Raw genomic sequence first — 15,843 nt, 5'->3', positions numbered from 1 at the left:
ACGGAGTCTCCCTAAGAGACAAAATAAAGACATCAGCATTCGTAAAAGTCCAGGTGTAACAGACATCAATAGTAAGGTAGGGGAAGGGCAATTTAGATAGGATGGGCACATAGGATGTAGAGAACCTGAACATATTGTAAACCAGGCGATTGCAATAGGTTTTCCTCGAAAGACATCTAGAGGAAGATTGAAAAATTCATGGATGTTACAGAAATGTATGAAGATGATTTGAAGGTATGGCCTAGGAGGCGTTGTATATGATAGAAAAATCTAAGACGATAGACAAAGAGAACTGACTCCAACAGTCTACAAAGACGATAAACTGGGATAGAGCCAAGAAGAAGAAGCATATTTTCAATGACGTCGAATGTACATATGTATATGTGATGAATAGTGGGTAGGTACTATAAATTCAAAAGAGGAAAAGAATAATAGTAGTAACGCCAGGGGCACTCAATTGCATCTCTTTAAATTCTTCTTCTATCTCTTATCCTTACCCAATGGTGCATAGAGCACTGCGTCGTAAAAAACAGTATGTTTTTGTTTGTCAAATACATGAAAGAAAGGTGGTCAGCCTACAACTTCATGTACCAGTCCAGAGCAATATGAAACAAAAATTTAAGTGAAAAATCAAATATATTTATTATGACCCTCTGAGAATCGAATCCGGCGCCTCCAGCACAGTAGTCAAGCACATTGCTCCCTACACTACGTAAATTTAGAATACCAGAGAAAATAACGAGGTCTTAGAATGAAAACAAAATACGAGTACTAATCCGTAATGTATTTAGGTGTATGTTTTAAAAAAAATCTCTTGAAAGAATAATAACCAAAAAAAAAAGGTTTTATTTGGTATGTAATTATTCATTTTATATTTTATTATAACTCTTTCCTCTTGGCTGTCGGCTGATTGTGTTGAACGTAATTCATACGCCAAACATTCGAAATAATAGAAAAATGTCAGGTGATATCCGCAAACGAGAGAACGAGGCAAAAGGTATGTTCATTCAATAATACTGCATTACTTTCATTATATTATAACGTCAACGTTTTATCAAGAATGCGCGATAAAAGTACGGGTGAAGATTCACTTCAAATCATGGTCTTTCCATGTGCTTCTAGATTTAGAATGTAATAAAAATTCTGAGCGTAAATGGCTTATTTTTTCATGAAATTAATTTCTTCTTCTTTTTCATCAGCTATCTTACCACTGCTAGTAGGCCTCTTCCATTTTTTCCAAAATTCTCTTTCTTTGACCTCTCTTGTCCAATTTTTGACGGCTACAGGAATATTAAGTGGTAAAATTACATTTCTTGAAGGTTTTTCGCAGATACTTTGTGGCACATTTCATAAACTTTATAGAATAAAACAACATTGTTTTAACCACTTTTTATTGGTATACTTTTTCCAACCGGTTTCGACAAGAACCTTGACGTGACAAGAACCTTCGGAGAGGACGTATTCGCTACGCAATGCTCAATAAAAGCAATATTTAGGATTTTTTCCCGTTTTTTAAATTACATTTTCATATGGTGTACGGAGTACGTGGAAGTTTTTGATTTTGTAAGGGAAGGGTAATTAACTATATATAACCTAACTATGAGTATTTCAATGTTCTAGAATTAGTACATAAACCCTGATGATGACAAGGTTCTTGTCGAAACCGGTTGGAAAAAGTGTACCAATAAAAAGTGGTTAAAATAAAGTTGTTTTATTTTATACAATCAAATTTCAGTTTAGAAATTCATTAAAGTTATTTTATGGAAAGTATCTTCTAAGTCCGCCTCCGTAGTGTAATGGTCAGCACGCTCGGCTACCGTTTTGGAGGACCCGGGTTCGATTCCCAGGGGGGGTAAGAATAAATATGAGTGATTTTTTCACTGTAATATTTATTCAATACTACCCTGGACTGGTACTTGAAGCGGAGGGCTGATCACCTTTCCTTCATGTGTAAACGATCAAGATAACACTGCGTTTATATGATGCAGTGCCCTATGCACCACTGGGGTGCGGATAAGGGTTTTACTATCTTTTTAACATATCATATTAAATAACAGAAAGAATAGCACGCTATGCCACTCTGTCTTTACAAATATTCTTCTCTTCTTCCATGTTTATGCATCTCCTCATTCGTACCCGCTTTTGAGTATTTGAAATACTAGATCATGTCAAGATTTCCTTGATCTATCTCTGATTCTATTACCAACTACATTTGGTTCATATATTTTTCACAGTTCCTTCTTCACTCATTCGTTCCACATGTCCAAACTTCTCATCTCACCTTTATCGATGGTGCTTATTTCAGCAATCAATTGAGTTTCGACCTTTGTAAGAGCACGACGCACAAAAATAAAGTTAAATTAAAAATACATAAAATCGTAAAGTTGTAAACAATAAATTATATAAAGTACTTGGTAGTATATTGTGAGATGTTTTTATTATATTATATAAAATAATAAAAGTGAAAAGGTGATTATACGGCGGTTTCTGTGATATTATTGTAGCAATTCTGGGCTAAATAAATCGATATATACCATACAGTAGAAATGACCAGAGCTACGTCAGAAATAGTGTCCACGCTAAGCGAACGAGTCACAGAACTAAGCATGGAAATAAAAGATCTCAAAAATATAGTACTGGAACAAAGCAAAATAATTCAATTATTATTTAAAGATAATAAGATATCCCAACCGAGCGATTCTCTATCTTATGTGGACGCAGTTAAAAAAGTATATGTAAGTAAACCAAGGCACACACTCATAATATCATCAACTGATCCAAAAGACGATAGCAGCGAAATTGCCAAGGTCATAAAAACAAATATTAATGTATGTGAACTAGGCGTAGGTGTGGAAGAGTTCAGGAAAACGGCCAATAAAAAAATTATTATGAGTTGTGGAAGTAAAGAGGATAGTAGAACGCTTAAACAAGCCATTAACAAATCCACAAACAGTAAGATCAAAGTGGAAGAAGCTAATCAGAGGAAACCGTTGCTGATTTTTAAAAATGTTCTAAATGACACCAAAGAAGAAGATTTTATAAATTATTTGATAAAACAAAACAAACAGTTAAAAAGTATAAGTGAAACGGACATTAAAATTAAATACAAAAAACGCACTAGAAATGATCTATTATGTCATGTTGTTGCTGAAACTAATCCAACTATTTGGAAAGATCTTGTACAGGCGGAAAAGGTAAACATAGGATTCCAAAGAATCACGGTACAAGACGAGACGCCACTGGTGCAATGTTTACAGTGCCTAATGTACGGACATACTAGACGATTTTGTGAGCGCAAACTGACGTGCTCGTATTGTGCAGGGGAACATAAGGCGCAGGAATGCAAAAGCAAGCAAGATGCGGCGACATCGCCAAAATGTGTAAACTGTGCACAAGGTCTAAATGGGCACACGGCTTTCAGTGCGGAATGCCCGTTGAGGAAAAGGATGGAACAAAGGGCGAGAGCAAAAATACAATATTGCTAATATTGACAATTGGTTATATGACTATATGGATGAGGCAGAAATAAGTAACCTGAAATACGAACGATCAACTTGTCTGAATAAATGGATTCAAAATACTCAGAGTAATAGTATCACGTGCATTCAATTAAACATAAGATCGCTTGCTAAATATTGGGATGAATTAAACGTTATTTTGAATAAATGTATAAATAATATTAACATTATTACTATATGCGAAATATCCATAAAAGAAACTGATATTAACTTATTTAATATTCAAGGATTCAATACTTTTTACTACTGCAGAAAAAAAAGAAAGGGTGGTGGAATTATTATTTATATAAAAAATAATATAATATTTACTCAAACAAAATATGATCTCGAAAGTGAGTATGAGTGCGTAGGGGGCACATTAACGTTAGAAAACAAAAAAACTTTTACTTTGTTGTCGATTTATAGGCCACCCAAAACGAATAAATTAATTTTCATCAACAAAATTGATAACCTGTTGAAAAATATTAAAGAAAAAGGAGATATAATATTTATTGGTGATATCAACATAAATTTGATGGACTCTAAGGATGCCGTTGTTATGACATATGAAAATATGATGGCATCACATGGCATGACAAGATGCATAAAGGACACAACTAGGGAAGCTGTCATACAACAGATCACGACTAGCTCGTGTTTGGACCATATTTATGTGCGTGATAGGGAGTGCGTACTACTACAAGCTTGTGTTCTGGAGTGCGCTATTGCTGACCACTACATGACTGCCGTCTCCATCTCTACTTCCAGGAAAAAACAAGAAAGTAAACACGAACAGTATGTATACCTCGCGGAAAAAAATATCGATTTAAATATGAAGAAAATACAGTGGCATCTCTTATTAACGGAAACTGATCCAAGTATTCTTTATAATAAAATTAAAATATTCTTTAATGAAGTATACGAAAATAGCAAAATAACATTGAAGAGCAGAAAAGATAATAATACAGGAAGAAAAGCGTGGGTAAATCCTGATTTAATAGAAAAAATCAAAATAAGAGATATGTTATGGAGAAGATGGAAAAATTCACCAAAAAACACAAGGTTTCAAGAGCAATACAAACTGTATAGAAATAAAATTAATAAGATTATTTTGAAAACAAAAGCTGCGTATTACAATGAAAAATTTTAAAACTTCTATAGTAACATCAAAGCTACATGGAATGAAATAAACGTAGCGATGGGAAGAAAAAATAAAGCGGACTGTGACACTGTCTTAGAAAAATATTTTATGAAAACGAAGTCAGCTGTGGAAGTAGCCGAAGAGTTCGCAAATTTCTTCGAGGAGGGGGTTAATAGTCTAACTCATCAATGTGTAATTAAAACTAGCAAGATGGAACTCGATCATAGACCACACTCCATGTACTTGCCGAGAGCCAAGGTGCCCGAAATCGCAATTATTATAAAATCAATGAAAAACACAAAAACAACAGGTATAGATAACATTAGGATGTACGACATTAAAAAATATAATTTATTTCTAGATCCTATTATAACTCACCTTATTAATTTAATAATGGACAGTGGTCAAATTCCAGACGAACTAAAATATAGTATAATAAGACCTATACATAAAGGAGGAGACCACTCATGCGTAAATAATTATAGACCAATTTCATTACTATCGTCAATTGAAAAAATTTTGGAGAAGTATGTATCGATTCATCTAGACGTATATTTGGAAAAATTTGAAATAATAGACAAGTATCAATTTGGATTTCAGAAGAAAAACAGTTGTGATGACCTGCTGCAAAAATTCTCCGATAAAATTAATTGTAGTTTAAATAACTTAAAGCACATTATTGTTATTTTCATAGATTTTACTAAAGCATTCGACACTATATGTCACGCAAAACTGGTCAGTATATTAGAATCAATAGGCATAAGGGGAAAATTGCTAAACTTCTTTAAAAATTATCTTACGGGGAGAAAAATGAAAATCAGAATCAAAAATGTTCTCAGTAAAGACAAAAAATATTTATCTGGAGTTCCACAAGGTTCGATTTTAGGACCAAAACTGTACATAATATATGTCTCACTGATGAAAAAAATATTGAAATATGTAAATAGATTTGTATTCGCCGATGACACAGCTTTAGTCATAGAAAGTGAAAATCCATTAGAAGCTAAAGAAAAATTACAATATGATTTTAATCAGCTTTTAAAATGGGCGCATGATTTTGGACTCTTAATCAATTCAAAGAAAACTAAATGTATGTTTATTAGTTCACCTCACTTTGCAAACAAATTTGCACAGATAGGTAATATTATTGCACACAATTTTGACTGTTTGCACAATAAAAAGCAACAAAATTGTAGTTGCGATAGGATTGAATTTGTGGGCGAATTTAAATATTTAGGTTTATGTATAGATAATAAGTTCAAATGGGATGCGCATATTATAAAACTCTGTGATCGTCTGCGGGCTCTAGGGAGTACTTTTTATAAGTTGTACTTTATCCTGCCTAAACCAACCTTAAAGATTATATACTGTTCTTTAGTAGAATCCTTAATAAGATATGGAATTAAGTCTTGGGGACATTCGACGAAAACAAATTTAAAAATGGTTCAAAATCTGCAATATTCCATAATCAAAAAAATTGTACCCAGTCATATATACAATCAAAGGGACAATCCAATCTTGTTATATAAACATTTAAAATTACTGCCGGTACGTGGAATATTGTGGATGAGTATCATCGTTGAGCAACAAACTAGACAAAAATATCGAAATCTTCTAGTACACAACCATGATACACGATTTACACAAAACGAAGGCCTGATAGTCCCAAGAATCAACAATAAATATGGAAGTCGAACACTGCAATATATCGTTCCGAACATTTTTAATTTGTTGCCGACGGATGTTAGAGGTCAAAATAAAAGATGGAACAAAGGCAAAATAAAGGAATGGGTAAATGATCAAGAGTTAATTTTATGAACATTGTAAAAAAGATTATATTGTTAATTTTTCTCCTTTTTTGTGTGTATATATTAGGTTAAAATGGTTAAAAAACAATAAAAAAAATGTATGCAAAAAGAACTCCACCGACAAGACACACAAGGTGGCTTGGTGGGTCTCTGCAAAATAACTTTTTATTTTTATTTTTAATATATGTTAAAAATTGTGATTTATAAAAAAAAAAAAAAAAAAAAATAAAAATAAAAAATAAAAAATTATTAATCGTTTTCTGTTGTCTTAGGAACCCCTTCAAAAACAGTAGCTTCTGAAGATGTTTTTTCTTCGGACGAATCAATTTCAGCAACAAAATCTATCAAATACAATCAACCTTCTGTTTTTTTTTTATTTTATCCTTTTACATTTAAATGGACGTTTATCGCAATATATATTTAATAACTGTTCATTGCTTGTAATTAAAGCCCGGTGACATTTATATCTAAAATAGCCCCTGTACTGCCATCTTTGGTTGAATTTAAACAATATTTTTTTTGCTGAAACAATATTTGATTTACTGGTGTAAATATTTTTTTACACACTTGAATATATGCTGCTTATAGCATCGACTTTGATATAAAATTATGACTTTGATATATTAATTATTATAAACACTCCCCAGATAAAGTTTAGTCCTCAGAAACTCACTCCAGGACAGATTCCATAATGCATTGCTTATGCATCACAGATTATTATTGAACCACCTAACTCACAGCGTTTCTTTTTCAGAAGAAAATGGTGGCAATAATCTGGGAAAAGCAGCTGAGTCTCAAGTAACGGTCGGATCAATCGTTAGGGAATTTGTTATTGGAACTATTACAACAGTAATTGTGGTGTTCGTAATAAAATTCATAGTATTATGGTGAGTAAGAAATAATTTAATAGATTAGTTGGAATCAAATAAATTAGATGAAACCCATCTCATCATCAATATCGGCTGCATTTTAGAGTTGTCCCCACATTCCTGACAGATAGCCCTCAAAAGGAATATCTGTCAAGAATGTGAAAACCTATCACTGGAAAGGGTGCCATATATCGAGTTTTTATTGTCTCCAATTCTGGCGGCAGCTACTGGCCTTTATCATTTTTTAGACTTAATGGAAAAAAAGATATCAAATACACATAATTCACATATAGAAATAAAAATATGCTGCCAGAAAAAATTACAACAAAAAAAACATCGGGTCACAACTTTAGTGCCATTTTGTATTTATATATATATATATATATATATATATATATATATATATATATATATATATATATATATATATATATATATTTATATATATATATATATTTATATATATATATATATATTTATATATATATATATATATATATATATATATATATATATATATATATATATATATATATATATATATATTTATATATATATATATATATATATATATATATATATATATATATATATATATATATATATATATATATATATATATATATATATATATATATATATATATATATATATATATATATATATACATATATATATATATATATATATATATATATATATTTATATATATATATATATATATATATATATATATATATATATATATATATATACATATATATATATTTATATATATATATATATATATATATATATATATATATATATATATATATATATATATATTTATATATATATATAAATATATATATATATATATATATATATATATATATATATATATATATATATATATATATATATATATATATATATATATATATATATATATATATAAATATATATATATATATATAAATATATATATATATATATATATATATATATATATATATATTATATATATATATATATATATATATATATATATATATATATATATATATATATATATATATATATATATATATATATAATAAAACTGCTGCATATATAATATATATGCAGCATTCAGCGCTCAGAGTACAAGGAATAATGTATTTTTTGTTTTTCAATACTTGACGTATTTGGAGATTATTATAATTTGTGTTTTTCCATTTTTCTTTTTCCTTTTTCAATGCTTATGACGTATTTCGAAAATATAAATATTGTTTCTCCTAATGAATATTCCATTTCTTAAAAAGTAAATTTTGTCGCAAAAAATCTTCTTCGAGGGCAAATTGTTGATCTCTCATGCGTCAATCTACAAAAAATAAATTACGTATTTAAAATCTACATATTTTTTTCATTGTTAACAACTTTTTTTTCAGTTTTCATTTGTAAAGTTTCATTTTAAACTTTAACCTTTTTTGCTGATAATTATGTTACAACTTTTTAATGGGGTTTTTCTGTATCATAAATATTTTCAGGATCCTGCTTCGTGTATTTTAATTTAACTCTTAAACCTATTGGCTTTTTTTATTTTTCCTCAGCCCCTTTGTTTGCAGTTTTCTTACACGCTTAAACTGTTTGGTGTTAAAAATGGATGCTGTCATTATTTATGAGCATTACACATTTTTTTTACATCAAAATATCGAGATGTTACGGTGTTTGGTAATTATGTTGAATGTACATAATTACCACAAGTCGTAAGAGATTTTAAAATAGAGATGTATTTGTATTGTTGTTGTATTGTTGAGTTGTATTATTTTGTATTTCATCGTTTTGTGAATCTCAAATAAGTTAAAACTATTTTTTAAATTACAGGGCTCTTCAACATTTCTGGGGAATATCTGATAACATTTTCCAGTACCAATGGGAAAGACTCTTATCAATAATAGGTTAATATATTTTTTTTATTATCTTAATTTATTTATATTTTTTTCCTTGGTTATTTGACTATCTAACTAGCAGTAGGCAATGAGAATTTACCTGCACATCACGGTAAAAATAAAAACAAATATGTAGTTTCAACAACAAACTTAAAAGAGGTATTTATTTATTTTTATATTTAAGTTATCAAGGCATTCCTCAAAGTTTTTGCCGAATGAATAAATATTAGAAATCTTTTTTTCTTTTTTTGATAGTTTGTAATGATTCGATGGTTGAAACTTTAGTTTTTTTTTTAAATCTGCCAAAATTGTAATGCGAATAAATCCTTTGTATAGTTTTAATACTTTTAACGTTTATCGGGCACTAAAAATATGCATTTTTTTTCTTGACTGGTAAAATAATATTTCAAAAGATTGATCTATGTTTATGTTTCAGGTGACCACCCGTTGACTTTGATGGTATTTTTTCCGAATTTAATTGTGGAGATTTGGTATTGGTCTTTCGGTGGCGCATTCGCTCTCATGGTATACACTGATAAACCTAAATTTTTGAAAAAATACAAAGTTCAACCGGGCACTAATGAGCCATTGGACACAGTCAAATTAAAACATGTAAGTTCCATGTACGAAGTTTGCATATATGTACACACATCATTGTATGCAGTGGCGTGCTTTCCATATAGTAAAATGTGCCTATTCTACTTTTGTTGAACAGTGGCGGGCACAGAGATTTTAATCAGGGTAAGCAATGAGGTTGGGTAAGGATAAAGCACAGTAGGCACTGGTCGTGTTTCTACATGGAAAGCGAGTAATTCATGGAAGGCACTGCTTTTTTTTTCTAAAAAGTACATACATACCTTGATATTTTGATGATCAGACACCCAGGTCCACTGTGGAGTTTGTGTATGATATGTGCGATGTTGTAATGTATGATGTGTTTTTCTTTCAGACCATATTAATAATTTTGAGAAATCAAATGATAAGTGTCTTTGTTTCATACTTAATATACCTTTACAAATGTCACAGTGACGCCAAAGTGATGGAATACAGATCTAACTTCAGAACGCTGCCACCATTCTACGTAGCATTCTTTCATGTTTTTATGTGTGCCCAGATACAAGAAATTGCCTTCTATTATACACACAGGTAAATTTTTATTTAATTCATTAAATCTTTTGGGAATCATACAGCTTGCATTAATTTTTTTTTTTTTTTAATAGTTATATTGACAATGATAAAAGCCAATTAAAATACTCCAAATGTATGTATGTACCCATCAGCGGAAGCTAAGCTGGCAGTGCACAACGGAGTCCTGGTTCCAACTATAATGTATGGAAGTGAAACATGGAGTTAGCAAAATAAGGATGAAAGTAGACTGAATGCAGTCGAAATGCGATCTCTCAGAAGAATGTGCGACAAAACGATGTATGTTAGATGTGCGAATAGTGAAATAAGGAAGGAATGCAAAGCTGAGATAAGCATTATCGATTAAATTAAGAAATGTGTGTTGAGATGGACATGTAGAACGAATGAGCGAGGAAAGAACGGTAAAATAAATTTATGAGGCGAAAGTAAGTGGAAAAAGGAGCAGAAGAAGACCGAGAAAAACATGGCTCGATCAGGTATGCCAAATACTTGAAAGTGGTCAGGTTAGGAGTCGTAACAATCGGCGGGTATGTATGAGGAGGTGCATGAACGTGGAAGAGGCGAAGAATGTTTGCAAGTACAGCGTGGTGTGGCATTCTATTCTTTCTGCCTACCCCTGCGGGGAAGCGGTATGATGGTTAGTTAGTTAGTTAGTAAGTTCAAATGTATGTTATGAATACTGTTGTATATTAAGAGAAAAATGAAAAAATAGAGGTCGGTGTGTGTGAGTACTGAGTACATATGTACGTATCGGTCCATGGAATGCCTAGCATTCTACGATGTAATCACATTTCGAATGCTTTTAACCGGTTCAATGTGCGTATATCAAGGGTACACTATTCAACTTCGTATAAAATACCAAATATAGCACCTAACCTATTGTATTACCTAAAAAAGTATGTAACCGAAAATGCCCATCAAATATACGATATTTGATATTCTTGGGTCATATAAAAAGTCTCTGCAGATTTATAATACATTTTTAAACAAAAAATTCTTTCGTTGAAAATCAATTTTAATCAAGTAAATATCAAACATTATTATCTGTGACCTTTTGTTATTTTTCTGGTAGCTTCATAATTCCATCAGTGTAGAACTTTGTGTTTTATCGTTGAAAAACTTGGCCAAGTGTTTTTCAACGGCGGCCAATTTTTTATCATCATGAGAGTTTTGAAAAGACCGAAACAAATGGTAATCAGACGTTGCAAGATCCGGACTATATGGTGGATGCATCAAAACTTTGCAACCAAGTTCCATCAATTTGTTCCGAGTCATCAAAATGAGTGCGAATGTCATTCGTTCGAAAATGCCATAACCAGGCGAAACAATTGTCACAAAATTTATTTTTATGACTCAAATGTAGACTCCAAAAATCAGAAAAAATAAATTATAGTAACAATTGTAATAATAATAATAATAATATGAAAAATAACTCCTATAATTGGAGATAATCCAGATTTGTGAACAAGTATTTGGACACACTCAAAATGTTGTAAATAAATTAACTGGTCAAACAACAATCTAAAATAATAATAATGAAAATGATATTTCATGGCGTTTCTCATGTATGTGATTATAATCCAGGATTCGGACCTCACATACTAATATGTATAAGAGTTTCTGCTCAATAAAAAGCTTCTTTTCATCTCACCAATAGATGTCTGTAACGAAGTTTTAGTGATTCAAGAACAAGGTTTCTTAATTGATTTATATATATATAGAACTTTTAAGAATTTGAGAAGTATGGTTGTCAACAATGGGTGGAACTGGTGAATTTATGTATTAATTATAAATCAAACACAGATTTTTTGAGTCTACTAAGTTGTATTTTATTAATAAAAACACATAAAAAATTATATTGTGACAATTGTTTCGCCTTGTTAGGGCATTATCAAACGAATGTGAAGATCAAATGGACTACGGTCCTTATGTAACTATACAATTCTAAGTGACAGTTTTAATACGTGCAGCAATAATTTATGGGAGACAACAGTAGCTAATGGGGGATGTAGGTATGTACCCTTATATTTATTTTCTGGGAAAGGAAGAATTTATTGACATGGCCATATTTTAGAGAATTAATATTTTAAATCTTAATACAATTGTTGGTAATATTATTTTTAAGAATTTATATATGTATATGTAGATGTAATTTGAAAAAAAATAATATTACCAACAATTGTATTACGCTTTAAAATATTAATTCTCTAAAATATGGCCATGTCAATAAATTCTTCCTTTCCCAGAAAAAAAATATATAAGGGTACATACCTACATCCCCCATTAGCTACTGTTGTCTCCCATAAATTATTGCTGCACGGTTAAAACTGTCACTTAGAATTGTATAGCTATGTAGCTTATGTAAGGACCGTAGTCCATTTGATCTTCACATTCGTTTGATAATGCCCTAACAAGGCGAAACAATTGTCACAATATAATTTTTTATATGTTTTTATAAATAAAATACAACTTAGTAGACTCAAAAAATCTGTGTTTGATTTATAATTAATACATAAATTAAAATGGAGTTCTACAAATTAAACGCCAAATCAATAAATAAGAATTGGTGAATGTTACACGTGTTTAAAGTGATCACTTAAACCAGCCTAAGACGGTCGTCAGCCCCGTAAATTCCCAGACTTCCATATTCTTCTTCATATTTGATGAGATGTTAAAAAATAATACAAAAAATCAGTGTTTGATTTAAGATTAAATGCGTAAGGTAATTTTCTAGGTTACTCCATCACAGGAGCATCTACAAGCACATTCACAAGATTCATCACGAGTGGACTGCTTCGATCTCCATCGTGTCTAATTACTGCCATCCCGTCGAGCACTTGTTCTCAAACTTGTTTCCTGCGCTGTTGGGGGTGGTACTGTTAGATCTGCACCCTGTGACGTCATGCGTGTGGATACTGTCGGGATACACTGTCTCCCTGTCTGACCACTCCGGGTACCATTTGCCATTCGCACCAAGTCCTGAATTTCACGACTTCCATCATATGAAGTAAGATTTTATTTTATTTTTCGATTAAATTTCATTTCAGTGTCGGGCTGTGGTCCAGTGGTTAGTCAGAGTTTCTCGGTTCGAACCCACTCTACCACAATTTGATACCTATTTCTCAAATAATGAGCCGATTAGGCTCACAGAAAAAGTATGAAATTGAAATATTTGTGGAAATATTAAAAACACAAATACTTCACTCTAAAAAAAATTATTGAAAAATATTGTAATAAACAAAGGAAGGATTGAAATTGTGATTTTCCGTAGTATAACTATAAAATTAACTTCTCATTAAGGAAGAAGCTGTTTGCTAATAATTACGTCGGTTCAAAATACACCGAAAACCAATGTTTTTTTTAACCCTTTCCGGTCGTATGTCGAATGTCATTCGACATTTTTTTTCTTCATCAGTTTAGTGTTAAAATACAAGCAAACAAAATTTTTTTCACTCGTATTTAGTGTGCGGTATACTGGGACGAGGATTCAATGATTTTTATAAACACTATAATGTGTAACTTTCCACCTGAGAATGTTAATATTTTTTTTAGGTTCACAGACTGCTTTGGAAGAAATGGTATATTGGACCGACTTCATAAAACTGATGAACTCTTCCTTCGTTCTAAAGCTGCTGCCAGAAATGTACCACTGATGGGAATGGCTTCAGCAAGGGAATTGTACCCAGAAGAATAAAAATATAATTATTATCGGATTTAAGTTGCGCTAGTTCATTTAACTGCATTTCGTATAATAATAAAAAAAACTGTATTGTTTTTTTCCACATTTATTTTATTTTACCAGTGGCTGGGTTTCGTCGTTACCGACATCATCAGGCTGGTGGTAGGCTATACAAAAATTCTATGTTATATACACAACTAGACAGGGGTTGAAACCTTGATTTTACATCGTTATTTTGACAAAAATTTTAAATTGAATGAATTGAAATAGTATATTATAACAATTACATATGACATATCTCTTACTCCTTTCAAATACGTCATATATCACATAAAAATATTTCAGGAGATCGTTTTTAAATTTTAAGAATATAATGAAATGTATTTAAAAAATAATATCAAGCCATTTATTGAACTTTTTTCTGTGCAACAGTTTTTTCAGATAAAACCTGAAGGTTTTGTCTTCATTTGATAAATATTTAATATATTTAAAAAAAATAATTAAACATAACTTTTTCTTCAAAATGTAAAAACAACACTTTCTGCCCTGTAGCGGTTAAATATTAAGTTTGTAAAAATGCCACTTTTGCTGGGAAATAGTAAATTTTCTGAGCATTCTGAAAACATACATAACTGAAAATTTACGATTTTTGTTGAAAGGAGTGAGCGATATGGTAAGGGTTTTAAGCATGATTTATATAATATAAAACAGTCATTATTTTCAACCCCTGCATTGTTGTGTACATAACATTTTGAATAATTTTGTCTCCCATCAATCAGATATGTCGTGCCCATTGCCATTTAAGTTTTGCCACGGATCCATGGTATCCTCTATTTTGGTTATTTTTTTAGTATTCCCCTTTTTATATTTCATCCATCAGGCTTAAATCAAGCATGGACCTTTCCATAGATCGCCGTGTTGTCACAACCATAGTCTCTAGTGCATATGTGTTGACTGGCAGTGTGCAGGATTCGTACACTTTTCTTTTAAGACAGGTCGGAATTTCCTAATTTTTCATAATTAGTTTGGTTTTGCCTTATATTATAGTCTGGCTAACGGCGAGAATACTACAGGATAATATTGTGTGAACTCGACCTTTAGACCATTAGCGGTCTAATAAACTGGTGATTGTTAAAAAAAAACGACTTTAGACTTAATGAAATTTTACTTTTTTTGTATTAAATTGAATTGATTTTTAATGATTTTGGTTTTATTTAAATGACATATATATTGACATACCATATAATATATCATAAATGGGCATCATAATATATGCAAATTTTTCTTACAAACAGATTTTGGTACATGGTCCATATGTATTCTACCATCCAGTACACAATTTTTTTAAATGTTGACATCTCAACATTGATGATGAAGTATTTGGATATATGGGTGTTTTTAGGGCTTATGGCCTGTCACAGGCTGGTTAAGTGATCACTTTACAGACGTGCAGAATGCATCGAAACACGTGTCACAGTAGATTTTAAGAAAGGAAAGTGGCATTTCAAAAGTAAAACTTTAATTAAAAATGGATTTTACCACAAAGTGACTGCCGAATCAATTGATGAAAAAGGATGATATATTATTGGTAATTGCAATACTGAAGTGCTACCATATATTCAGCCCCATATGCCTCCACAAATGGTTTTATGATGAGATTGGAACCTCCCAACGTCATCCAGTAGCTTGTCAGCCCTATTGCACGTGCATGTGCGTGTGTGTGTGTGTTTGTGTGTGTGTGTGTGTGTGTGTGTGTGTGTGTGTGTGTGTGTGTGGGTGCGTGTATGTGT

General features: G+C 31.0%; 1 protein-coding gene across 2 annotated transcripts; it reads left to right on the top strand.

Annotated features, from left to right (window-relative positions):
• Positions 1–436: 436 nt before the first annotated feature.
• Positions 437–15,252, top strand: LOC148308401 (fatty acid hydroxylase domain-containing protein 2-like). 2 transcript variants are annotated; one of them, XM_088261727.1, is made up of 7 exons: positions 437–997; positions 7,201–7,333; positions 9,164–9,237; positions 9,665–9,840; positions 10,178–10,374; positions 13,109–13,381; positions 13,927–15,252. In XM_088261727.1, exons 1-7 carry the CDS (start codon positions 958–960, stop codon positions 14,066–14,068), a joined length of 1,035 nt encoding a protein of 344 aa, XP_088117853.1. In that variant the 5' UTR covers positions 437–957; the 3' UTR covers positions 14,069–15,252. The 2 variants fall into 2 exon arrangements, with proteins under 2 accessions (XP_088117853.1, XP_088117854.1); XM_088261728.1 differs by having other exon boundaries at positions 879–997; positions 7,204–7,333.
• The last annotated feature ends 591 nt before the right edge of the window (positions 15,253–15,843 follow it).

Source organism: Brachycentrus maculatus, unplaced genomic scaffold, assembly GCF_059751285.1.
Source record: "Brachycentrus maculatus isolate JH-2025_06_01 unplaced genomic scaffold, ASM5975128v1 h1tg000166l, whole genome shotgun sequence".
In the NCBI taxonomy this organism is placed as follows: domain Eukaryota; kingdom Metazoa; phylum Arthropoda; class Insecta; order Trichoptera; family Brachycentridae; genus Brachycentrus; species Brachycentrus maculatus.
Note: the sequence above shows the minus strand (reverse complement) of the source record. Positions and strands in the feature narration are given on the sequence as shown.

Coding starts and splice junctions, on each gene's coding strand:
- LOC148308401 (XM_088261727.1), top strand. CDS start 958: ATGTCAGGTGATATCCGCAAACGAGAGAACGAGGCAAAAG. Junction 7,334..9,163: donor ATAAAATTCATAGTATTATG/GTGAGTAAGAAA, acceptor TTTAAATTACAG/GGCTCTTCAACATTTCTGGG. Junction 9,238..9,664: donor AAGACTCTTATCAATAATAG/GTTAATATATTT, acceptor TTTATGTTTCAG/GTGACCACCCGTTGACTTTG.